General features: G+C 45.7%; 2 protein-coding genes across 3 annotated transcripts; one reads left to right on the forward strand and one right to left on the reverse strand.

Annotated features, from left to right (window-relative positions):
- Window positions 1-3,125: 3,125 nt before the first annotated feature.
- acp1 (acid phosphatase 1) lies at window positions 3,126-10,926 on the forward strand. Of its 2 annotated transcripts, none has more exons than XM_088286273.1 (6): window positions 3,126-3,203; window positions 3,935-4,008; window positions 4,442-4,555; window positions 8,157-8,218; window positions 8,893-8,998; window positions 10,674-10,926. In XM_088286273.1, exons 1-6 carry the CDS (start codon window positions 3,161-3,163, stop codon window positions 10,749-10,751), a joined length of 477 nt encoding a protein of 158 aa, XP_088142399.1. In that variant the 5' UTR covers window positions 3,126-3,160; the 3' UTR covers window positions 10,752-10,926. The 2 variants fall into 2 exon arrangements, with proteins under 2 accessions (XP_088142399.1, XP_088142400.1); XM_088286274.1 differs by lacking the exon at window positions 4,442-4,555 and adding an exon at window positions 4,594-4,707.
- Window positions 10,927-14,516: 3,590 nt separating this feature from the next.
- Window positions 14,517-19,690, reverse strand: alkal2a (ALK and LTK ligand 2a). Its single transcript, XM_088286668.1, has 6 exons — window positions 19,162-19,690; window positions 18,054-18,426; window positions 15,800-15,853; window positions 15,621-15,701; window positions 15,473-15,547; window positions 14,517-14,958 (listed from the first exon to the last, which is right to left on the reverse strand). The coding sequence occupies exons 2-5, from the start codon at window positions 18,355-18,357 to the stop codon at window positions 15,483-15,485; spliced, it is 504 nt and encodes a 167-aa protein (XP_088142794.1). The 5' UTR covers window positions 18,358-18,426; window positions 19,162-19,690; the 3' UTR covers window positions 14,517-14,958; window positions 15,473-15,482.
- Window positions 19,691-27,071: the final 7,381 nt, after the last annotated feature.

Genomic DNA, 27,071 nt, shown 5'->3' on the forward strand with positions numbered 1-27,071 from the left:
TCAATTAAAGAAGAGGCCTCGCAAATGAAAACATCCAATTTCCGCCGGCATCTTTTGCATGCTGCTGTTGTAATATGTCTTAATGAGCGCTCCGCTCATTATGCATGCGGGCGCTAATTGCCACCAATAAGGTCTCATCGCACTCAATTAGTCGCCGTCTATTTGTCGGTTTTACAGTATCACGGAAAACAACTTTGTTTGCGCGATGACTACTTCTGTGTTTTGTCACATAAGGTTGAAAAGTTTTTCATTTGGTCTTTGGTGGATTATTTATGGCAAAGCAGATAGGTGATAACGAATGACATGAAAAGAGCGTTACCGAAATGTAACGGGAAGGAACATGCGGAGAAACAACAAAAGATACACCACATTGTGGAACAATCGTCGTTGAACGCAACGCCGTGAAACATAAAGACAAATACACACCAAAACATGGCGAAGAATCAACAAAGATATGCACAACATTGTGGGGAGAAAAAAACGGATGCACACAACATTGTGGAACAAACACAAGCGTAACATTGTGCAACGCTAACACACGCTGTCACACAACTTTGTGCTTCAGCAGCGTTCAAATTCTTGTGTGGTGAGTCAAATTCAGGAGAGGAACTTTTAAGAGCTATATTCTCGCTTGGCTGTCCTGCATAAGAAATAAAAAGGTGGTACACTGAGAACACAGTCTAGAAATGTTTCTCTTTTTTTTTCACAGTTGTTCTGCAAGTGTGTAACCTGTGCAATATGCAAGCAGAAAACTGGACTTTGAAGTATTGAAAATAATAACAAAACAAAGAAGGCATCTGAATGGCAAAAAGTGAGGTTGATTAAAAAGCAATGCAATGAAAGAAGCGAAAAACAGGATTAAAAATAACATGGTGACTGTGCGTGGCCCAAAATAGCAAGCTGAAAATAAGCCAATTGGATTCAGACTCGAAGGGTTTTGTTTTGATCTTTTTGCCCCGATGCCATTTTCAAGTCGCTAACAAGATACGAATCTTGCGTCACATGTCCGTCCATAACGACACGAGTTCTGTACAAATAATTACAGGGAAGGCTGCTCGGCTTCCCAAATAACAACGCGAGCAATATTACGCTATCATCGGCGCTGTAAATAAGCCGATGTGAGCGTCGTCACGCCGACCGCTAACTTGTTAGCATGACTTATCGCTAATGGCGTGTGACTAAATATTACCAGTTGAAGTTTTGTTTTTCACAAGGAGCTTTGAATTCAAACTCATTGCCATGAATGGCAATGAATGAGTTCCAAATAATGTTGCTGTCAAGCAGAAATAATACTCATTGGGTTTTGCTCTGGCTTTTCTTTGCTGGTCTAACACATCTTAAGCCATTTTAAAAGCCCGCACGCCTGCGCTCCTCGTGAGGATAAGCGCTTCGCAAAAATGGATGGATGTTCTTGGACCGCCATGACTTTGTTTTTAAATGTCTTGGATTCTTTTGTTTGTAACTGCTTTTAATTGTGGCACTTTTAACGATGAGAAGCACATTGAGTTGTCCCGAAATGCGCTACGTCCATAAAGCTATCTTGCCTTGCCTTATGCCCACTTACGAGCAAATGACGGATGGGGATTGTTTTATTTTTATTTTCTAGGAGCAGATATTCAAAAACACAAATAACACTCACAATAAATCATTCATGTCCAGCAAGTAGATGACTCATCTGACGAGATGAATTAAAAAATAAATACATAAAAAATCATCTTCTGACCGCTGTTTTGTGACGCATCACCTTCCAATGGCGTCAAGACCATTCGTCATCTTCTCCTAATTGATCCTGCCAGCGAATAGTCCTCGACACTTATGTGGATGAAAAAAAGCAGGCCGAAAATCCACGAGGGAAACTAAGTTATTAACAAAAAGCAAACAGACGCGTTGACGCTGTTCTTTGTTCCGCTGGCATCGCGATTGAAAGCTCTCCTTGTTTTTCATCTTGTCGGCGACTTTGAAACCAAAGTTGCAGCCAAAGTGGACCCTGAGCAGTCATGTTCTCAAAACAGCATCCAATTGGATGGTATCGTTTGGCCCCTGAGACTTCTTCTGTCTTTGTTGTTTTACCACCAGATGTGCACTTGAGCCCGCTAACGTCGCCACGGACGCCGGCCACATGTCAGGCTGATTAAAAATGGAGATTTTAAGGATTGGAAGTGGACTAACAGGCTGGCTTTATTTTAAGATGGCACTGTCAGCACCATGGCAAGATGGCGTGACTGCAACATGGTCGTCACAGTGCATTTAAGGCTTTGGAATTGACATCATCAAAAACACAAGTCGATTTGTTGTCGCGTATTGCGACTGGCGCGGTATTCCCCGGACTCGTCGCCGCTCGATCGCGGGACATATAGACAAATAATCATTCAGACTATGTACAATTTAGAGCGTAGGCCCAGAGCCTCGCGCTGCACTGTTCGCTTAGTCTCCAGGAGCTTTTCGGAAACTTTTTGGGGAATTCCCACCTCTGCAATTAAAAGGGAAAAAAATGCCTATCCTTTGTTTTTGTTTGGCAACAATTGGGCAAGATTTGCAAACAGAAGGGGATTCAGAAGTGATGCGAAGTGAGCGACATTTCTGCTGACCTGGAAAATTGATCACCTCTTTTTCCAGCTCTCCACCTCATTCAATAGCCTGGGCGGCACCTTTTAAAGACAGACACATTCAAAAGTTTTAGGTACTGAAGTGTAGTATGTGAGGCTGGTGACCCCAAGTGAACAAAAATGATACCTGCACCTCACGTGCATATTTCGTGTTGGTGATTGGCTTTAAAATATAAAATGATAGAATAAAGAGATGGTTGCTACTTTGCAAAGTTTTGTCTTTTGGTTGCACACAATTAACATGTGGCAAGCTGACATCATTTTCTACTGTTTTCCTCAAAGATATTTAAATGACAAATGTTAGTTTATGACATTTTTATTCATGTAGAAAGTAGATGTACATGACCAAATTCAGTAAATGATAAGGATCCAAAGGATTTTATACTCTTTGCCTGATTACCTATAACAAAAAAGCTTGTTTGTTTGCTTGCTTTAGGATATTTATTGCTTTATTATTATTATTATTATTATTTCCGACGTGTTATTTTTATTCAGGCACAGTGTTGTCCGCCACTTCACACGACGGCACAGGACCCGCTTACGTCATTTGCAAAATGGCGGCCTCTGGTAGCAAATCTGTTCTGTTTGTCTGTCTGGGTAAGCAACGCACTTTTCATTTTTTAAACATGCACCAAAGGTCGAAAATACACACGTTTATCAGTATTTGAAAATATAATTTAGACGCTTCGTGCTTCCCAGTGTTCGCAAATTCACGTCAATGTCACAAACGGAATGAATCACCACTGACAAGTTCGCTTGAAATATCAGTCTGAACTTGTGTTCAGTTGTCCAGTAAGCGTCAGTCAAAGTTAAAATTCGATGAGCATTTGTTATTTCTTTCTGGTCCAAACGCCGAGCCTAACTCCGTTTACTGGAGCAGTGTGTAGAAACAGCGTCCATGGCAGGCCGAGTGCGTCAACAAACACAGTGAGGCTCAACTTCTGGCTAATGAACGAATCTCATTGGATTGAAGGCATCGCGTGGAAAGCGGTTCAAACAGTCCCTGTTGAACTGGTCTGCGCATATGTTCCCTCAAAAGAATACAAACTACTGATGTCACTTTGAGATGAGATTGTTATTTCACTGTATGTACTATTTGTCACTTTTTTCTTTTTTTGTTGGACAGAGTGCTGAGAGATTTTAGTAATATGTGCCTTGACTCAATAAAGATTGGGAATCACGGGTCTGTGTTTTGTCTGCCTTGCTAATACAAAATGTTGTTTTTTTAGTCATCAGATGGTGTTCAAAAATGGATAGTATTGTGTGATGTGACTTAGAAAACTATTTTCATCAAATCCTTTCCAATGTTTTTTTTTTTTTTTAAACAGGGAACATCTGTAGGTCCCCCATTGCAGAGGCCGTCTTCAGGAAGTTGGCAACCGATGCAGGCGTTGTTGACAAGGTACAGATAGAGTGGTGCTGCTGATTTGCGAATGGAATTGGACATATCTTGAACTTGAATTATGACTAGTCTGAATCAAGTTTTAGAGACCTTAAACATCAAGTACAAATATGTATATCAAATTGCGTGGCAGATTTTTTAGCCAATATCGGCGGCTGATTAGTAGATACCCCATACACAAAAGTGACTTGTCACGATTGTCAAATTCAACGTTTAAATGTTAAGAACGCTTGCTAATACATTATTGCAGGCTAAGCATATGCATTTTGAAAGCATGGGGGGAGAGAGCATTTAATGCAACCAGCCATGCAATACTAAAAAATAAATAAAAAGTGATAAAGCCTCAGGAAAATCATTGTCATATTTAGCTCAATTCGGAACAGCTGAGTGGGAGAACTCATGTCTTGTTCTGCGTGCTCTCTCCCCCACCCAGTGGAGGATAGACAGCGCCGCCACGTCCACCTATGAGATAGGAAACCCGCCCGACCATCGCGGCCTAGCCTGCATGAAGCGGCACGACGTGCCCATGAGACACGTGGCCCGGCAGGTACGACCGTCACCCGCTTTTGCTGTGTGTTGTTGCAGTGGCTCATTGACAGCGGCGCCACGTCCGACTGGAATGTGGGCTGCTCGCCCGATCCCCGCGGGCTGGCCTGCCTAAAAGGACGTGGCATCGAGACGGCTCATATGGCCCGCCAGGTACCGAGCACGTTCCGAGGCTTCCGCACGCTCCATTGCAATACTTCTTTAGCTGCGTATGCTTTTCTTCCGCAACCAATAATGTATTTCCTCAAAATTTGGGAAGCACGTTCTCTGCATTTCTCTTGACCGGTCATTTTTGTTTTTGTTTTCATCTCCATTTGCACGTCACATGAATGACATATGACATTCTTATATTGATTATTACATTAGGTTATTCCATATGTTGCACATATAACAACATTGACTTAATTGGCTCAAAAATGATGAATTTACTGCAAATCTTTGCTCCTCTATCTGAACTTCAATTACGAAGCCACTAACTGCAACAGAAAACTGCATTGACCGGCGGTATTATTTTATTAAAACAAAAAAAAAAACAAAAACATGGCACGTTTGTAAAGGGAATGCCCAGGCTGCTGGAGAGAATATTAAGAGGAGACACGGGCAAAAAGAAAAGAACTCTTATTTTACTTGGAGGCCGCTAGCGTCATTAATTTGCTTTTCCTCACAGAATGAATGAAGTTGCTATATACCGGTATCTCTATTCATCGACGAGTTTGTTGAGCGCACTGATCAACTTTCATGCATTCATTTTGGCGGCAGAAAAACTCCACGCTAAACTTTTGAGCCACAAGGACAGTTTCGACACGTTCGTACACGGAGGTTCATTTTGACGTCGCGCGGTACTTGCAAACATTTTCTTCTAGTCGGCGGTCACGTGCTATGAACTGACCTTTCGACTAGGCACGCCGTGGGTTTGACTCACAAAAAGACGTTGTTGAACTTTGAACTGGGCAGGTGTGACTGATTAGTCGCTGGCAACAATTAATTGCTTGGCCACTAGATGGCAGAATGTTCAATCCATATATCTGTCTGTCTGTCTGTCCCACGCCTGTTGCCATTGATAGACAATAACTTGGAGTTTTACTTTCACTTGTGAGTAAATTGAGACAAGCGCATCAGCTTCAAATTTTTTTTTTGTTTTTCTTTGGCAATGTGCAGTGGGAGTTTTCTTGTTTGAAATGTGCGGCATGGCTCAGTCAAGGTCGGGGAACGCAATTGTCAGCGCACAACTGGAGTGTCGAGCGATTATTTCTTTGATAACTCGACTAATCGGATGAAAATGTTGGACAAAGTAGTACTTATTGGCGGCCGATGATTGCAAAATGCAACTGGTTTCATATCATACTGTCAAATGTCAAGTTCATTGTGACAACTCTAGCGTGTATTGGCCGATAGCAGATGCATATCCACCGCCGGAATTTTTATGTTTTTGCTTTCACGATGTTGTTCCCTGTTGAGCAAAAACAAAGCCAAAAATCTGAATTGTGTCACTTGAAGCGCGCTTGTCAATCCGGCCTGAGCGTTTTTTTGAGCTTGTGAATGCTGGCCCACATGACGCTGCGCTCAAACGCCGCGGGCGTTTGCACAGAGTCGAGCAGGAGACTCGACTCACGCGGCCTCGACAGTTTCCCCGTTGCCGCCAAATGCCGACTGTCGCCGCGATTGTTTGATTAGACTCTGAAATTGGTCACACCAAAGCAGGCCATCAGAATGAGGCTGAAACATGAGACATCTCCCCCTCGTCAAGTTTTCAAAAACGTCAGGCCTGCCCCGCTTTACAAGCGGCTGCGGGCGATGAATCACATGGCAGCGAGAGGATGCGTTCATAAATTTAGCATCCCCATCACTCCTCCTCAGCATGTTTCCAGTCTTCAAAATGTTTGTCCATTTAGGGCATTTTCCACATTTCAACTCCTGCCGCCTTTTTTTTTTTTTTTCTTCTCAGAGGCTGACGGTTTTCGCCAGGTTCCTCCATCTTGCCCGTTTGTCCCTGTGCAAAGCCGAGCCACGCTCATCTCCTCAAAGCGGGACCTCCGCACAATGAGCTTCGACACTCGCATTTTCCTTCATTAGGCCGCATCGCCTTGCGCTTCTTTTTCCACAAAGGGCGACCGCATCGGGCACGATGTGTTGTCATATTTGCCGCGCGTCAAGCAAACGAGCCTCTGTCGAAAGTGCTTTTAGCAAATTGTCATTTCAAGCCAATTTGTTCTCATTGAGTCAACGTTTTGAGCGACGAGCACAACTTTGGCGCCAAAACATTCAACACAAACTTGACCTGCCAGGATTCGTATTTTTTTTTTTTTAAATGGATAACCGAGGTGCCGTTCCAACCAAAACACTTTTTTTTTTTTTAACATAAGATGAATATCCATTTTATTTTGGTTTATTTATTTATCAGGAGCGGCTGATTCTTTTCAGCCCGATCAATCACGAGCTTGAATTATTGTTTGGCTGTGGAAACGTCACGCAGCAAAATGTGCTTCTGATCTTATTACACGTTTGGAGATTGCAGCTCGCGCTTTGTCGTGCTTCTCTCCGCTGTGTTCGGACGCCAAGGGCTCATCAAACTTCCTCGAAATTCCTCGGGGGCGCTGTCATCCGTGTCTGCCGCTTCCATTAGCGGCTGCCCGTCTCTCATCGGACGACCCATTTCCAGACTCTTCTGGTCCTCCGCGTTCTCCTCGGGGAGGGGAATCCCGTGGTTCATGCTGCTTTTGACAAGCGACTGCGCATCTGTCATTTATCAAGCGGTGAAAGCCACATCCATCGTCGTCGTTCAACGATACAAGTTTTAAAAGGCGATATACGAGGCTTTCGGGTTGTGACGCTGCAGGCGGCTAATCAAATGCACTGAGCTCCGGCTGCTCTGGTTTCCTCCCGCAAAAAAAACAAACAAAATGTTAATTGAAGACTCCCAAAACGTTGGCGCGTCGGTGCTCACCGGTGACCTTTGCGGGGAATCCCACAGCTGAGATGGAGTCCACTGCTTTGCTATTAGACACATTTGCACCGACGCCATTTTTTATTTTTTTCGTCGTCCTCTATTTTGATGTATTCACTGCTTGAATCACATCTGCTGTGTCTGCCTGTAATTGTCGTGAATTTTGAGGGGGGGTCAACATTTTGGATGCTAAATGATGTATTCTGCCACAAAATCTCAAACTCAATGGGGTCTTTGTGTCCAGTAAATTGTCTTATGCCATCCGTAAATATATAGCATCTGACGACGATCGGAAGTCGTATGAGTCAGCTTCACGTTTGACAAGAAACTTTTCTCATCATTGGCTGTCATTTTCGTTCCGGTCGTTCTCAAAACCGACAGATTGTGAACTGTTGTTTTTTTCGTGGTGGCGGATCAGCACCATAGTACCCCCCAACCCCCCCACCCACCCTCCTATTGGCCAGCCGCAGCTGCATGAAAAAGAAAGAGGTTATCATGCCAAATAATTTTTTTTTTTTCTCCTCCGTGGACTCATGCCAGTGCGTTGAGTGGAAGCGCTTGGTGTGGTCCTTTCTTCTATTGGGAATTGTGGTTTTGTTTGTTTTGCTGCATATGGTGTCAACATTTCCCCATCAACGTGCTTTCTTTTGTCTTGCAGGTGACCAAGGACGACTTTCTGAGCTTTGAGTTCATTCTCTGCATGGACGAGAGCAATTTGAGGTATGTGGTAGTTTCTTTTCTTTTTTTTGCATCCTTCAACTTTGGAGCTCAGTAGAATGCGTTCTGCAGAAATGTTGACAGCATGTGTTTAATGTTATTGATGACCAACGTGGATCAACAAGAGAAGAGAATGGGGGAAAAAAAAAAAAAAAAGCAAGGGGTCGATCTAGGCCGTCCCGAAAACAGACTCAAAACTTGTGTGCTACTCCGCCTCGTTCGTAGCGCGGTGGTGAATTCCTCCTTTTAATGAGCAATATCCTTCCTTAATCTCTTTCAAAAGGTCAGGGTGAAGGCTAATTTCTTTTTTTCTACTTTGAACGTTTAGGGATCATTTTTGAGATCACATGGCCACGGCAGATCTGTAAGAAGCTTAGCGAGTTCTTTGGATGCCATGTCTATGCTCCTTGAGCACTTTTTTTTTTTTCTTTCCCACATTTTTTTCTCAGCAAATGTTAATCTGGCCACAATAAGAAGTGTCAAACTTGTCGCGAGTGAAAAAGGCCGATCGGGCCAGGTTTCCCTCCATCCTGTCAAGTGCCAACACACTTGAATCGGATTAGTTGCTGGTAGAGCATGTCGACGTGTTTTTAATTTCTATTTTTTTTGCTTCTCCTATCGTCCGGTAAAAGAGAAAAAAAAAAAAACCCCAACACTTTTTCCTCTTGTCCTTTCAGCGACTTGAAACGCAAAGCCGACACTGTGAAGAATCACCGGGCAAAAATCGAACTGCTCGGTGCGTACGACCCGCAAAAGCAGCTGATCATCAAAGATCCTTATTACGTAAGTTATCCAGTCCGTGATTTTCTCAACATGGCGCCAAGTACAAAAGGCTTTGTCCTAATTGCGCCGCTTCCACATTTGGACGGCATAAAGATTCAAGCGAGCATAAAACAGGTGCCGCAAAAGTGTTTTGTTGCTAATAAGTACGCGAGCGACGCAAGTGAAGAGAAATGGAACGGAAGGTCAACGGAACGCCACTCGGCGCCGCGTGTCAAACTCCAAACGGGCCCAAAACGTGTTCCACAAACATCCGGTTTGCTGTCACGTGTCAAGCAAAGCGCCGTAGCTCGCGACCCGGCATTTATCTGTCGCTCCCACGCCAACGAGTGAAGATGTGTTACTGCTGCCGGTGCGCTTTCGGAGTTAACACTCGGGCAGCAAATGCCAGTAAATTTCCTAAGAATAGTTTGCCTTCCATTCCATACCAAAGAAAAAAAAAACAAGACGCTTATGGCAAGTCAACGCTTTGATTGTTCATCAATCAAATGTAAGAAAAGCATTGTCGATTATTTCTTTGTAAACACCGCCAAGTTGCCGCCTCTTCGGAACTTCGATGGGCTCGGGCAAATCAACAATTGTTTTGCGCGGGGCGAAAATAATTTGAGTGCTCCATAAAGGAATGTAGCGCGGCACATCTGCCGCAACATTCTGAAATGTTGGCTCCAGGCAGCCGACTTTGAAGGATTCCAAAATATTCATGTTCGGCCCTGAATCGATGCGCCTCGCCATTCGTCAAGCGAGTTTGCGAAACAAAATGAGTGCGCGCGTCAGCGCCACACGCCGAGCGTTTGCCTCTTTTTAGCGCGAGCACGACTCTGACAAGATTTGCCCAAAGCGAGAAAGCTCAGTCTGGCCGACGCTCCAAACGTGGACAACTTTTTCTTTTCTTTTTTTTTTTGCTTTTCGGATTTTGGGCGGTTTCGAGAAATAGTTTGAACTTGACTCCATCTCAACTCATCGCTTTGTTTGTTTTTCGTCCGGCTGAGCCCAAATTGCAAGTTGAGGCGGTTGAGTCGCGCAAAAGGAACCTCGGGCCGTGTGAATTCATCTCCTTTCGGAATGTCTCGTGCAAATATTTCCGAATCGCTCTCATTTCTTTGACGGAATACGCCACGAGGTGGCGATGTCACGTCACCGTTGCCCGGAAATTGGGATTTTCTGTGTGGTCAAGGTCCACTTGAGGTATGGGGCAACAACTTTGGATATTTCAAAAGGATTGACTCCCGTTTTCCGCGTTCACGTCTCGTAATCGGTCCGGAGACTGTTTCTGTCCAGTGCTGGCAACAACAAATGTCTTATTTGCACATAAGCGCATGAATTCATCACGGAAAGAATTGGTTCAGTTTCACGGTATTTTTGTGCAACTTTGACTCGGCCTGATTGAGATCTCTCATCGCACAAATTACTCCGTGAAAGGGGAAAGTTTTTTTTAGTTTTTTTCCCCGACGTTTGTGAATACAAACATTTCGACGCGAATGCCTGTTGACGCCGTTGCCAGATTGGCTGTCGGCTTCTGGAATGGGTTTCCCTGCGGGGAGCCAAGCGGCGATTCCGCTTTCTTTTTAAACGGCGTCGGGTTGGCGTCATTAAAGCGGCTTTCTCGCCGCTCATCGTCACATTCTGCAGGCGGATGTTCATCCCTCGTCTCACCCGTTTCTATTTGTTTTTGCTGCAGGGAAGCGATGACGACTTTGAAAAGGTGTACGAACAGTGTCGGCGATGCTGCAAGGCGTTTCTTGAGTCACACTCGTAGCGTCGCCGTCGCTCGCCAATTGGCCCACCGGAAGGCCATTCTTCTTTGGCCGCGTTGCACAAGCACGTCATTACCGGAAAACAAAAAACTGCAGCGGCAACGCTTCCAACTTTTCTCTTTTGCAGATGTTCCGAACACATTGTCGACTTGTAGAACAATAAAACAATACAACTCACTCAGATCTTCTTGATATCTTTGTGAGCGTGGCACAAAATGCAACGTCTGCCGTTGTGCAAATTGCGGTTGTGCGGCGTTTATTTGATGAACTCAGTTGTAAGTTGCAAACATTTTTTAGACATGAACCAGGAGCGAATCTCCCTTTCGAGTGACGGAACTTGTTGACGACATGCGGTAAGTCACCACACTTTGATTTGATTTGCTTCACAACAAAGTTGAAACTTTTAATGTGTGGCTTCATGAGCTCCTCTTGCAAGGAGTTAAGGGAATGTGGTTTCAGTCGTCAAAAGACGTTAGGAATGCTCGCTAGGGCCTTCTTGGAATTGTTGGAAATGATTATTTTACGGTCAAATGACTATAATTATCCTTTTTTAAATTTTTTTAATGTGACCGCAACATGGCCGCTTGAAAAAACTACCCTTGATATCATTTGCGCGGAATGAACAAAACAACTGAGGCGTTTTGGGCCAATCAAAACGATGTCGGACTTTTCAACCCCAAACGGAAACACGAAAAAGTCTCGATTGAACGGGAAGTTCGACATTTTCAATTTGGCGACTTCCAGCGCCGGAAGTACGAACTTCAGCGATCTCAAACAATCCCGAGTCGGAAGCAGATATTCTCGCAATGACGTTTCTTTTTCTTTTTTACGACGAGTATCTGATGCATAACCATCCGATCGGTCAGGCTCCAGTCACATCGTAACGAACATTTATTTCCTTTTGCGCTTCGAGGTCACTGGAGAAAAAGTATTGAACATTTTTTGGAACCCGAATGAGTTATTGTTGTTCTTATTTGGGGTTGACTTTCAAAATGGCGCCTGGTCCACTTGAGAAAGAACTTTCACATGCCGTTTGCACTTTTGGATTTGTACTTGGAAAAAAAACGCTCAAAGCTCCCGCGCCGTCCACTCTTTTTTTGCTTGAACATGATTGGACTGCGCAACCAGGACAAGTGCGGTGATGTCACCAAAAAGGCCGTTGCCACCGCGGAAGTGGAAGTGGAAGGTTTGGCGCGGTGTGTGTGTGTGTGTGTGTGGTCTGAAGCATGGCCTTTTATCTTGGGAAGGAAAAAAAACAACAAGAGTCGTGGTTATTTGTCTTGCCACAAAGCATATTTTCTCGATGATCCCTCTCCCATGAATTTGAGCTCGATTCCTATTTAACGGTTAACGTGAGGCTTCCCGTTAAGTTTGGGAGCCGATCCAAACGGATTTTTATTGATTTATTTTTTTGCTGCGAATGCTGAGCTCATGGTTGCATTTGCTCAAGCATTATTGGTGCGTTCTATTTTTTTTCCCCCTCAAATGGAAACGGCTCCCCTCCTGAATGCAGCCGTTCTCAACGATGCCGTGAATCATTCAGAAGGGTGTAGCCAAAGTTGAGATGAAGCAAGTGATCACTGGATCCTCGCCAGTTGTTTCATATCAGGGCGGCGTCGGCGTGTGTCGTTTGCATCGCCGATAACAAAGATTGATTTCATTAATTTTTCAAGGAAATGTGGAAAAATGTGGACGTGGTTTCTCATTCAAAACCTTGAGAAAGTGAGTTCATACTTTGGTCTTGTCGACTTTCTTGATTGATTGCAACATCAACTGCACAGGATGGTTACCAAATGTTTGCTTTTTTTCTTGTTGTTTTTTAACAAACAATGAATCGGTCTTTTAAATAAAAACCCCAAAAAACTCAGGACTGTTTCTTTGGTTCCCTCTGCTTTAGGCTCCCCTGAAATCGAAAGGACATCCAAATGTACGAGACGTGAATTCTTGACGACGCCGACATGCGAGTATCTCCGCTGCTAAATCCCATTAGGTGAGGGGAACGGCTCGCGATCGACCCATCGTTGGTCCGGACGGTTCCGACCAAAATACTTATCTTTCATCACATTGTCATTCCTATTCGGGATAGTTTTAGTTGACGAAAACTCCCCCCAAAAAAGTTGTGGTTTAGTTTTCGTCAATTCAGTCGAGGAAAAGTCCAAAAAGGTTCAACATTTCTGATGCGCTCCTAAAGATGACGCGTTACAAAGCGTTGTGGAATCGATGCTCGTTGCTCCGAAATACGCCGAGCAGCAAAAGCAAAACTTTAGATTTGGCGTGGCCTAAATAAACCAATTCAAAACGTCGTGACGACATCGACTCTGTCTTGTAACGGCTTGCCGTTGTCAGAGCGAGCGTTCCGTCAAATGAAAGCGTGTCGGCGTGTGTGAGGCGAATGAATGAGATGAGCGCTTTTGTTGCGCCCAAACGACGATCGCCATTTTTTGAAACGACCCGACATGTACGAATTTGAACGTCGGGCGGACCGCACGCTAACAATTTGGTCTCGTCACGTCGTCTTTTTGTCATCGACGAGCCACGTTTAGCTCGTCGTGGAAAAAAAGGGGCCGTTAACCAAATATTTTTGTCATTGTTGACGACCCCTAAATAATATGAATCGGTTTTGCCGTTGAAAAAAGCATGTCGGGCGATCCCGAAACTAATCCAGACCTTCCACTTTCCCACTTAACCGGAGTTCTTCCGACAAGTCTTTGTTCTCTCGCAAATCCTTTTGTTCCTTCCTCCCTCCCTTTCTGATCTTGTCCCAGTTGGTGCGATTCTCCAAAATGTCTGCGTGTGGCCATCCGTATGAAGCATTTGCGGCCGTCGTCAAAATAACCCACGGCCTCCCAATGACTGCGGATTCCGCTTCGGCCGCGTTCCATTTTTTTTCCCTACATGGACACTCTGTTCGAAACTGAAAGCGCTCGGTCTGCTACGCGGGCGACGCCGAGCTCGAGCCTTTCACCCGAGCCGAGTCGAGCCCATCTCCCCACCCCGGTCCATCTCGGGTCAACCTGCCTTCCCTTCAGCTTTCTCAGAAACAAATAAGTGAGCGTGTCCTCCCTGGCACCAGATCAGTCGTCTTCAAAGAAAAAAAATCAATCAATCAACGCCATTTTTCCATTGGGCTGGGCTTGGAAACGCGCCGATTTCCTCAATCTGCCCACTTTTCCATCTCCGACCCAAATTTCTCAAACTTCACCGTGAAGTACTGAAATATTGACGGGAAGGTCACCTTCAGTTCACCTGTAAAGTTTGTCGCACGCCTCAGCTTGACCCTGAAACGTGACCTTAAGAATCGCAATATAAAAAATGGAAAACCCGTTTGGCCTTGCACACGTGAATAATGTGGAATCCACTTTGGGTGTGCCAATTTTGGGGCAATTATCCTTAAAGAGTGTGACATTTTTGTTCCTGTTTTTACGCATTTTTGCTATTCTTGACTGCAGCTGCATCGCTTCGGGAGCTGCCGACATACGCAACTATTCGTCGTCGCGTTCGCAGCATTGGTCATTTATTGGCCGTAACACGCCGGCTCTTCCCGAAAGGAAGCTTTCCCAAGCGGCTTGTCGTCTCACGGGAAACAACATTTGGAGAAGTCTGTCTGTGTTTGGAGTTCCACTTAAGCATTAATATTAAACGCTGCTGCTGGTTTTTTGACCTTTCAATATAATAGAAAAAGAAGCCCTCACGTTTGTAGCAATTTTATAATTTATTTAAATATATTTTTGCTATTATATAGCTATATACCGTTTGACATTTGAAAAAAGTTTTTTTGTTTGCCACTTTGTACACACAAACATTTGAAATGGTCACAGCCTCCAGTTTCAAATATATAAATATAAACTTTGACGGAAACGTTGCATGTTGGGCGGGCGCTCGTGCCCGCGGAGTTCGTGTCTTTGAGTCCTTAACACCAGCGAGCGGATCGTCCTCTTGTCTTTCGTAACATTTCCAACACCTTTGAAAGGACTCGGCGTCCCGCTTGCTTCCTTTTTTTTTTGTTTTTTTTTCCATCTTCTTGAATTTTTTGGGTTTAGTGTTTTTTTGTTGTTGTTTTTGTCCAAATTGTCAGTAGACTTCAGTAGAAGGACACTTGTTCTGCCTGAGTTCAACAAACAGCGTTTTTCAGACGGCTCTCTCAATGTCCAAGGCACTTTTCCCAACCAAGACCATTAGAATTCTGGATCGCAGGTGTTCCTCTTGGACCTTCAAAACAGAAAACCAAACCAAATCAGTGCTTGCTTTTTTGGCAGAGTTGAGAGAATTCTCCCGTGAATGCGCCGCGACCCAGTTGGCGCTCTGCGCCTTCTTTTTTTCCCCCTTTTATCGCATCGCGAGGTGGAAGTTCCTTTGGGATCGCTCATCAAGTTACAGGTGCGTACAAATCCGCTTTGTCAACGACATATCGTCTTTCTTTGGAAGATTGTCGATTCCCAATGTTCGAGGCTTACGTCTTGATCTTAAAAAAACGGAAATCAAACTCTCTGTCAACTTTTAACCCGCTAACTGAGATCGAAGTGATGTTCTCATAGAGATAAGAAGGAAGAGCAAGCCGCTCGCAGCTGGGTCCGGTCGAAAGGGAACGCGGCCGAATTGCGCCATCACCGTCGAGTTTCATTTCGAGAAGACCGACAATTACAATCGGAAATTCTACGAAAATCTCCGTGTCCTGCTGACTATTGAGGTGGTCTTCCGGTATTTCTTGTGCGACAAATCATACCTTGCTCACGTTAGCCCCCCGTGCACATGGGACTGCCGGCAAGACGCGTCAGAAGCCGCGCACATCTTTTGAAATCTGTGAAGAAGGAAGAAATGACACACGTGCGCAGATTCCAGGGGGCCGCCTTTGCTAAGTGACGAATCCTTACATGCGGGTATCGTGCAGTCCCGGGTCTGGTGGTACACGTGGTACACGTGTTTTCTGCACTTGGGGCTGAAGTAGAGCGGACCTGTCGGGGATACATTTGTCAGCTTCCGATCGACATTTGCTCATTTGACATATTTTGCAACATCCTCACGGCGTGTCGTGAGAGACGGAAAGTCTTACCTGTGATGTGTTTCAGGTATTTGTCCTTCCTTCTGTGATCTCGTGGGGACGTGGCTGGTGAAGAAGACACACAAAAAAAAAGAGAGAGAGAGAGAGAGAGGGGAGGGGAGGGCGTTATGCATCAAGTCAGCAAATGTGTCCGATCATATCGAATTGCTGATTGTTCGTCTCAAGCCCAAGCGGCGGAAAAACGTCACAAGCTTTGTCAAAAATGCCGGTGAAGGCCGAGACACCGAAACAAGACGAAGAAATGCCAAGTTTTCTCTTGGCTCTCAAAACTCAAAGAAGGGACGTGGTTGCACGTCTTCATTGATTGGTCACCGTTGTCATCGCCGCAAATGGTTTTGAAATGTAAGAAAGGAGATGAGCATCAACTGCTTTCATGCTGCCGCTCTTTGCAACCAATAGAATTGAAGGAGGGAGGGCCGCTCGCCGCGTGCTGGCATGGCATGAAATCGGCTTGAACCGATTTTCCCCAATCATCAAAAGGCCTCCCGCTGTTATCGGCGATGCCAACGATTAGTGCGCTGCTCCATTTAAGCTCGTTTGCCGGATCTTCAGATTTCACCTTTAGGCCTACGATGGCTTGCGGCCGTGGAAAAGTTTAAAGTTGTGTCGTGCAAACGGATTGGTGGTGGTGGTGATTATGTCAAAAGAAACGGCGGCAGACCTCAGGGAACTCTTTAAAAGGCGTGTGCGCTAAGCCTCGGCAACTTTAAGCGCGAGTTCCAAACGGGCTTAGCGGTTAAGTCGTCGATGGCCGTTTGTGTGAACAATAGCGTCTGTGAACGGCGACGAGGCGTTCGTTCCTTTCCGGCACATGACGCAGCTGGAGGAAATGTCACAATTTCAACCTGAAGGTCACTCGGGGTTCACTTGCACTTTGGGATGAATGTTTTTTTTTAGCCCTGAAACAAATGAACGCCATTTGTGGCTGACATCTATTTGCGTATGTTGTATTTGACGCTAACGTGAGGCGCCCCTTTTTAACCTTACGGAAAACAACAAACACTTCCTCTGATACACATTTTTGGCCTAGGATAAAAATAGAAAAGGTTGCAGTTTGAAATGAACGTTCCATTTGTGGTTTGATTAGATAAGGATGCACTAAAATCCCGATCTTCCAATTTGATGGGCCACTAACCCTTAAAAAAAATAAATAAAAATGCGATCGCCTGATCGCTAGCATCCAGTCGTGTGATCGCATTTTCAACGGTTCCCAACCTTTTTTGAAAGTGCTAACATTAGACTCATTTAAAATGCAAATTTTCACGACACAACCGGCATTTTTATGGCCAATAAAAATACAACCTCAAATATTTTATTCCCATCCAAAGAAGCACAACTAAATTGCAACTGCAAGACCGTGCGCCCGCATGACGAAACGCTTTCAATCTCAGCCGTGACATTTTTTTTTTGCAGAATTGATGTGAAATGTCAACGACGACGGAAATTGTCATCACTTTTTGCTCTTTCAATGAGAATGGGCGGAGAAAAGCCTTAGCGAGCTCTGGTTACATCTTTCGACTGGGAAAGGAAAAATAATTCCATTTTTAACAATTAACACTGGCCAGTAGATGGCAGCGTCGGCTCTTCTTCTGATGAGCTCGCCAATCAATGGAATGCTTTAGGTAGCTTGTTATCGATCCAATTGTTTGTCACGTTAAATCTACTACGAAAAGTGTCACGAGAGAGCGAAAAGATGACAAAGATTGAAATTTACAAGTCAAAGCAATGATGTCATTGACATACAAAACGCACTCACACACTATTAAATACCACTACGAAATAGTGTGCAAATAGTTTAAGGTTGCCAAATGCATATTTGCACATTATTTTGCCATCAAAAGCACAAAATTGTTGTTGGGAATAGTTCCGATGTTTGAGGTTTCGCTAAAGCAAAGCTTTCACAAGCAGCTCGTTTCCAAAAGAGACGATTGGGGTGAAACAACCCTCGTTTCACTGCTGATTCTTAAAAAAATGGAGCCGGGTCGAAAGACCCTTTTTTTTTTGGGGTGACGCGCAAGTGAGAAAGTCTCATCTTTCATTCGGTACTTTGTGTGTTTATGTGGTCCGAAAAGAAAATATCCGGTGAGCCGCCAACATTGAAAGGCCACAAAAAGTGGACGTGGTGCCACTTTTGGGAATAAACAAGATCCACCTAACCTTTCCGTTTGTGAGTGCACAGCATGTGAGGGGCACGCATTTTGTGGCCTTGTACTTCTTGTCAAGACTTTACAGCTTCTTCACTCACCGGCTGGCCGATCCCCCCTTCTGTCTGTTTTCAATCTCCGTAAATCCCTCCGTTCTCCGTGGGACGCGGTGGTCTCGGCCATGTCGCCCCCCCAGCTGTTCCAGGGGGCTTCCGTCGTGGCCGTCGCGGTCCTCCCTGTCCTCGCCATCCTCGTGGTCGCGGCGCCGCGGCTCAGCTCTTGCACGCGCCTCACCAGCCTGGAACCTCGGCTCACGCTCGTTCTCGGCGTCGGTGCGCCGCCGGCCAACGTGCACGTGAGAAGCAGCAGCAGTCCCACGGTGACGTGCACGCGCAGTGCCCTCATAGCTCACGCGGAGGACGGACGCGCGGGGGTCGGGGGTGGGGGGGGAGTCTTGCCCTTTTCTGCTGTTCGCTGCAAGACAAGAGATGATGAAAGTCATTTAATTTGCTGTGACAAACTGTGAGAAGACTTTACGCAGCCTGGATGAAGGCATGTGCATGTGCAGCGCATGTGTCTGGAGTGACGAAACACTGAAAGTTTACACCTGGAAATAAGTCAGCTAAATGATTGCACTTTCCAAAACAAACATGCACGCCAAAATCCCTCGTTCTAATCAAGTTCGACTTGACCGGATGCCTCTTTACCTTGTACAAATTGGTCGTAGAATGGGTGCTAAATTGGGCTACTGCATTTACAAGTACTCCTTTTGGATAGCCCAAAGCATTTGGTCAGAGTGCAACTTGATGTTTAAGAAGAATTCCTTGGATGTTATAAAAAAAAAAAAGAAAGCATCTTCCCTCTTTATGGATAATAATAATAATAATATAATAATATTGCCTTTATTAGCCCCACAATGGGGAAATTCGAGATTCGAACCCAGGCCTCCTGAACGCGGCGCCTTAGACCACTCGGCCATCCTGGCAGCTGATTGAAGCAACTCCCGAATCACACTTTTACTGAGAATCCTCCAAAGTTGAAACCAATTAAAATGCTTTGAAAAGATGTTGCATATCAAAAAACACATTGTGCTTTTTCAACCTTCTGTCATCGTGGTGAATAAAACCTCCCGCCAAAACAGAAGCCCAAAATGTCACTTTTCCTTCAAATCGTCTTTAACAAAGTGATCAGAATACGATAAAAACATACCTTAAGGAGCTTTTTCCCCCCTCTGTTCGGTAAGTCCGTTATCCGTCGTCTTCAACAAAGCAAAATAAATCAAGTTCCCGCACCAAGTGTCTTGTTCAATATCCGCGCGTGGAAAAGCGCCGCGGGTCAAAAGTGGACGCGCGTGGACGCCGGGCCGCGCTGGCGGGGAGGCAGCCGCGCGCGTGCACATCCGAGTCGGGTCCACACTTTGGGTTGCGTGCGTCTCCGTCTCCGTCGTCTCTTCTCTTCTCTCGTCTTGTGTCGTCTTCTTGTGCGTTTGTCTTCCCGCGTGGGTGAGGATGATGATGACCACGCTATCTCTTCCTCTCCGATATTGCGATATTTATCGCTCCCCGTTACCCCACCTCCTGCTTAATACTTCCACTGAAATTCCCGATCAGCTCTGGTGACCTTGCTGGCATCCACAAAAGGCGCGTTGACGCATCTTGACGGCGTGCGTAAAAGTTCTCCAAAGTCAATTACGCACGGAGCCGAAACGCTCTTGGGTGCCTTCTCCTTGTTCCCTGAACTATTCCCATCACTTGAGATGTACTTCGCTGCGAGTGGGTCCCCTCCTTCTTTTATGCGGGCGTGTTTCGTCTTTCCACCCAATCACCTCAGCTCGCCCCCCCCCCCCCCCCAGCTGTCCACTCAATCGCCTCCCGTTTTACAAGTGACTTCAAACTTTTACCTTCTGTGATGTTTGCACCTCTTCCGATACTTACCAAAGAAGATATTTGGGGGGGGAAAATGATTTTGGCTTGGCGCTGAAAGAAAGCCATCACTGTTTGTTGGCTTGTAAAGTGTGGGTGGTTCCAAACCACAGACAGACTATCGCATGGGGAACCAACTTCAACTGGACCCATTTTTCCTATTCTGCAAATAAATGCTCCAAATGAAAAGATGCCTTGAGATGTCAGACACACAACTTGTGTTTTTCTTATTTCTTTATTTTTTGGCAGCACATTTTTGAGATCTGAGCGCTGTATAGTGGCACGACTCAACTCGCGTCTCAAGCAACACTTTGGCTTCTAGTGAACAATTCATTAAAAAAAAGCGGCTTCAAGCTGTTTCTTGTCACTTTGACATTTGCGTTGGCATCGCTTAATGCTAACGCTAAACCGCAGTTTTGTGCAACGCCGCATTAAGCTTTTACGCAGCGGATTGAACTCAAACGGTGCAGCAACACATGTAAACAAGCAATATAACGTGCGTACTCCAAGCTCAAAATTGAGATCAGCCGCGTCGTGTTTGCGCTGACCATCCTTGAGAGGTTTCTACACCTTAATTGGAGTCCACCTGTGCTCATTTCTATCCATTGGATATGATGTGTTAAAATAAGGTCCCGCGGGTACAAGCGCAAAACGAGCACGAGGTCAAAAGGATTGTCCGAGACAGGCCTCCCTCCAATCTCGTTCACGTGCCAAATGTGACGATGGCGGGAAAAGCCCACTGGAACAAAGGAGCTCACTTGAAATGGTGCCGTGTGTGTGCTGACTTTCAAAAGAGTTTGAATTTGCGTCAGTGGTTGCCAAGTTTTGAAGGTTGTTTTTGCTCCTCGTCACTCGTCACTTTAATCAAGGGGGGGGGGGGGGGGGGGGTAGAATTTGTCTCCAATTCGTGGAGGGCGGTCAGTTTAATGTAACAAAAACTGCTCTTCACATTTGACCGTCAAACGGATACAAAAATAGAAATGCCGCGCTATGATGGAACAGGCGTGATTGGCGATAAGATCTCGATTTGGATTTGGATTCGGATGGCGCTGCTCTTCACGTCGGTGCTGCCGCTGCTTTCGGCGGGGGGCGTCATTACGCAATCGCAGCACATGAGAGCGAGGTCACACTTTGGTTTCCCGTCATCATCGTCGCAATTCCAGTTTGGACTCATGATGTTTTTTCCATGCCGATGCAAGAGCGGGAGGCGATCACATGCGATTGCATGTTCGGGTCAAGTCCGTCAAATTGGATTCGAATGTGATCAGTTGAGTGAGCGCGATTGTTGTTTTTAAGCCAGCGTGAGGCGGGCAGACGTGCGTCCCGCCTTTTGAGCATCACGTGTGTGACCGGCGACTTTCCCCTCCGTGCCGTTCGTTGCAGGAATGTGCTCAGATGAGCGGGAGCGGGTGACAGCTACCGGTACCGGCCCATGTAGGATGCTTCCTAATCGATTCACCGGATGAGGATGTGGCTTTCTTTGGGCCGTGTCGTCCAAATGGAGGGGAATTTTTTTTTCCTCCCCGCGAGATGTTATTCAAGGGCGCTGTCACCAAAAAGAAAAAAGAAAAAAAATCTTTTCACTTGATTTGATGTATTAGGAATCTTGTTTTAATAACAGTTGCCCTCGGGTTGTTGTTATAATTAGAAGCAGTGTTGAGAACTTGAATACTGTTACTGTACGTGTTCATGTGTTCACTGGGCATAAAATTCGGTACACATGGAAATGTTGGCGCGTCCGCTGAATTTGCCGATGAAATATTACCGCGAGCGTGCTACTTTATTGCCGGGACAAAAACCACCGGGTCGAGCCCCGTGACGACGAGGCACTCCAAATCTCGACGTCTATTATCCTTTCCGTTATCCCGGCTGAGAAACTGGCGTACCCGAAGAAAACGCCACACGGAATGGAACCCCGCGCCTCGGAACCGTGAGGCAGACGTGCTAACCGGACCTCCGCCGTGCCGCACACTCGAAATATTTATGTACGTCTCAATCTATATATTCACTTGTAAAATGCTGTTTGTTTGTTTTTTGATTACACTTGATTTTTGTTCAAGAAAACAAAATCTTGGAATACAACATGAAAAAAAAAATGCACATGAAATTGAGACTTCTCGTGCAACTGTTTTCTTTGCATAAAATTTCCAAAATTCCAATTTTCTCCTGATGTGTTGAAACTGAATTATTCTGATAGCATTTCTTCTAAACCCCGATTGTTTTCCTTTTTTTTTTTATCATCAAAGTACTGTCGATCTGGCCATGGTACAGTATTCCAAAGAGTTTATGCGAGACGCTCTTCGGGGATTCCAACCGAATCCAATTGATGACGTCAATGATGATGAATGGCTCAATTTAAACGGATTCGGGAAACAGAAAAAATGGGAAAATTGACTGGAGCACACGACTGTACTTTCTTTTTTTTTTTTTCCGTCCAATTGCGGGCCCGAGGCAAACTCAGTCATGGGGCCTTTCACATCTGTGAAATACAATGACAAACACTTTATTTTAAAGCGACGTGTGGTCTACAATTTGCGGAAGCAGGCTCAGCCCGGAGTTTGCCGCTACTTGTGTAAAAAAAAAAAAAAAAGCCGTTATCCTTTAGTGTTATAAAAGAGTTTCAGACAGCAGCCGTGGCGAACGTTGGCTTGCCTACCGCGCTAACGCCATCTTGGCATTGTTGGAGACGTGACGGGAGAGTTCACGATTGATCAAGTGGGGCTCCATCCAAATCGTGTTGACGGATTTACAACTCCAAATCTGTGACAAAAGCCACGGATCACCTTTTCGGGGACTTCGGGCCGGCGTTGCCTCTTTCGAGCGCCCCGTTGTCCGTCGTGAGTATGCGCGCAGCCGTTGCTCGGCTGCGATCGGCACGTCATTCGCTCCGAGACGCGATCCGGAGGGCCGCTCGTCAGATCTTTGGCACGTCCGTTTCTGACAAAAAGGTGGAGACAACATCCACATGGTGCGAAACTACATCAACACGGCTCCGCAATGAAATATTTGAGCGCTCTGTTTGGCCTATGACGGAGGACGATTTGACACGTCAATGGCGTGTCGAAAGACAGCTAACAGTTGAGGCGTTGTCCGGGAAAATGTTCCGCTCTTAACAAATGTATTATGGGTCATCGGCCGATCGGTAAAATTGGGATTCCTGCTAGCGGGCTCACCAATTGCGGTCAGAGGGTGATAGGTGAAGTGGTCGGCTATGCGAGCTGACTTTGGGCAAGAGGGCAAGGTCCGACTTTCTGGATTCCCCTCAAAATGAAGCGCTGCAGGTAGACGGACGGACGTATGCCTTCGGGCAAGCGGTCCTTCATTAGGACCCCGTCGAGATACGATCCTCCGGGGAAGTGGTCCGGCTCAGATCTTCTCTCAGTCAAACGATGCCGCGTCTCACTTCAACTAGCGCCACCTCGACTTCTTTTTTTCCAAGGGGGGAAGTGGCAGTAAAATAGGCCAAAAATCAAGATGTCAAGGCTTCAAGGCAATTTGCATACAAGGTGCGCTTTTGTTCCTGGATCGAGTGTCGAAATAAGTCTCGTGAAGGTGGCGCCGTTGCGAGCTGTTCTACTTTTTTTCCCGATGGTTTCCCAAATTGTGACGCGATGGTGGTGTTCAAACTCTGCGACACGCTGTACATTGTGTGAACATGAACTATTTCTTGCTCTAGTGTTTATTTCTCTTTTCTTGAGATGGGGGCTACAGAAAGCCACCGGTACGCTCATGGGCCTCCGCCGCAAGTATGAAAGAAAACAACCCAGCTATGTCGTTTGGATTCACCACAAAGCCTCAGTTAGTGAAACTTGAAAGCCACATCGAGCCACTGCCGATCGAGCTCCGTTTGACTTGAACGCATAAATTGAATTTGGCCTCGTAAATTGTTTCAGCGACAGGATTCATTGTCGTCTCATTTTGTGTCATTCTAGCCGCTCTCCAACCCGCGCGACGATACTATTAAACGTCTGGTGTGCGTGAAAGCGACGAATCGGACTATCCCTGGCGGATTGTCCTGTCTGTCTTGCGGATATTTCAACACTCTTGTCACGGAAACGTAAAATGACATCATGTTGGCCTAATTAGCAGTCGGAGAATTGTTTTCATGTTTACTGTAACACAATGTGACAATCTAGCTAGCTAGCTAGCTAACATTGGAGCTGTTTTCGGCTATGGCGACTCCAGCGTAGTTGCGAGCCTTCTTTTTGTGTGCGTCTTTTCATTTGTGCCGCTCTCGTTATCAATCGAGCTAGCTAGCTAGCATTTGTGCTGTTTTCATACCAAGTTGGTCGAGTCTTCTTCGTTTGTGTCTGCGTGACTATTTTACGGACAAGTCACGCCCATCATAAATCCGTTATATGTACATACATTCTCATTCATTTTACTTGATGACCAAATGTTTTTAGGACGCACCGTCTTTTCGAGTACCTTATTAAAGAAAAATCACATTCCCCGAATTTTTAAAAACATTTTTTTGCAGGCAGGCAGGAACAAATGAATGGCATTGCAATTCATTTCAAATTTTGGGAATTTCAGGCCAATCGCAAACCAACACTGTCATCCCGTTATCGTTGTCACGTATCCAAATTGTCTCGGTGCTCCGTGACGTTTAATGTGTCACAAATGTGCAAACAAAAAAAACCCCAAACAGAAATCAGCAAGCGAGGCGCGTACTTTGACACGGCTCCGTATATTCCGTCCAAAATGAGATGATGTGAACTCTGCGGTCGTTCCTGTGGGGGAGTCACGCTTACGCAATGGTGAAAGTGTGAATCATGCGCTTCTGATGATGACCAACCAGCAGAACGTCATTCCGACATCCACGATGGTTTGTGTCTGTGCATTGCGAGACCTCCCAGAATCGAACAAAAAAAAACAAAAAACTGCTTGAGTTTGGGGATTTCCATTTTAGGTGTTCTTTTCCTCTAACAACAACAACAAATTCCCCCTGAAGTGGTCACCTCCGAATTTAACTTTTGCATAAAAAATCAATTTTCTCAGCAGAGCAGCTAATATTTTCTGGAAAGTTTCCCCTGACAGGCCTGCTTGTGCTTCTCATTTGAAAAGGTTTAGGCAGGAGCAAGGATTTGTAAAAATCAAAAAGAAATTGACCATATTTGGACCGATTTCCACCCAACAGTGCCATATTCAATCCCAAGCTCTTTAAGTCCCAATCCACAATATCGTTCATCTTTTTGGGTGATTCGAACGAACTTTGAGGATCTCTGAGCGGCCGCTGTTCCGCGGAAGCGCGATTATGCCCGAGCATTCGCCTGTTCCTCCCCGTGCGGCAGATTGGGTTGCTGAGCTCACGTTTACTACGGTAAAGATGCCAAGAAGCTCTTCGGAACCTCTGATGTCATTCCCCCGGGCGGACATTGATAGCGGCACGCTGCATATGCCTACATAAGAAAAGAAAAAAAAACGCAGCGAGAGCGCCGGCGTTATAAAGCCGACGTCCCACGGGAGAATCCCAGCTCTAGCGTTTCGATACTTTGCTGCGCGTGTTTTGAAAGGGTGCTTGTGCCGTGCAATGTTGAGCCAGAACAACTTTTACGGGATGGAGGGAACAAAACGCTGATCGCTTTGCTGGCTTTCCTCATGAGTGCATGATTGTGCACTGAACGCCACCTTAGTCGGGTTCCGTTCACGATGTGCGTTTTCTCCTCATCGTACACTCCTTCAAAATTCACGAGAACTTTTCCACTGAAGTTTCATTTTGTCAAAGTAATGTTGCACGAGAAAGTCGCATGACGTAACAAGCGTGAATTCACACCTCAAGAACAGAATGACAAAGCATGATTCTTTGAGGACAAAATGGCCCAAACCCTGGAAGACGATCTGCGCGTGCTTAGTTGCATTGCTAGAGAAGACCAGAATTAGGTAAGCCCATTTGAAAAGTCCAATTTGCCGACTATTGATGTTACATAAACCTCCGGCGTTTGCATCTGTCCCGCGGCGGCGGCAGCACGGACGGAGCGGGTCGCAGGCCGGAGGATCGAGGCCGGAACGCTGACCGGGTCCGGCTCGCTCCAAAGTAAAAATTTGGATTTGCTGCTACTTTTTGGAGAAAACGCTGCCTAATTCTCACATGGACTCCTTCCTGGGTATCCTCAAAATATTCTCCTAATTATGACACGCTACTCTTCATCTCAAGCCCGAGTGACTCCATTAGGCCGGCGAGATTATCCAAGCGGGCTAACTGAGCGTTTTAAGTATGCGCGATTCCGAGGAAAGGCTTCGCTGGGAAGCGGCGTTCCTGGGAAAAGCTCAATCGCTGCCATGAAAAGGCACTCAGCCGCTCGCTCGCTCGCTCAGGTTACATCAGCTGAGCTCTCTGGAAGCGCCGCGACGCTTCCACCAATATGCATCACATCATCCATGCCATGGACGCTCAACTCCTTTTCTATTTATCGGAGCGTTCGTCCTGCACATATTTCAACACTCGATGCAAAATAAGCAAAATTCTCATCGGCTTGGTTAGCGCCGTGCTCGCGTTCTCCGCTGTAGCATTTGTGACTTTTAAGTGTGTGTGCCTTGAAAAAGAGGCGCTCGGCCTGGCTGGTGAGCGACGTGGGAGCGTTGGGTGCCTCTGGGTCCGCTGCATGAAAAGAGTACGTCCATTCTCAGGACAACGTGTTGTGATTTGCATTATTTCGGATTTGTTTTTATATTTCTCTGTATGACGCAACCGAAAAGGGCACACTCAAGCGTTCCGAATCGCGACCGTATTGCCACTGCGCAATGGTCGAATTCCTCACTCGTGCTCTCTTAAAAGTGACTGATAAACAAAAGCAAATGTGACTTTTTCTCAAAAATGAAGAAATCAATCAATAATACCTAGCGGGAATGCGTCATTGTGTAAAACGATGACGGTCCTTTTTCCTCCTCAATTCAAATGGCGCATGATCGGATGTCATCTTAAAAATGTCTGTATTGTCATTTCGCAGCCTGTTCAAGTCTGACCTGCCGGGAAAAAAAGGCACAAACTTTAGCCTTCCTAATCCCAACATTCCATCGCTCGTTAATGTGACGTAAAATAAGCCCGTCGGCTAGACGCCGCGGCTAATAAATGACAACACGATAGCGGCGTGTGGCTTTCTTTTGTTGCCGATTTGGGTCGGATTCACGTGACCGGTGACTCCGAAGCAAAGTTGCGATTCCGGACGTAAAGCACTTGCGCAATGGGTGACTAAA

Source organism: Idiotropiscis lumnitzeri, chromosome 21 (genome assembly GCF_059441095.1).
Source record: "Idiotropiscis lumnitzeri isolate Australia: NSW breed Sydney's pygmy pipehorse chromosome 21, RoL_Ilum_1.0, whole genome shotgun sequence".
In the NCBI taxonomy this organism is placed as follows: Eukaryota; Metazoa; Chordata; class Actinopteri; order Syngnathiformes; family Syngnathidae; genus Idiotropiscis; species Idiotropiscis lumnitzeri.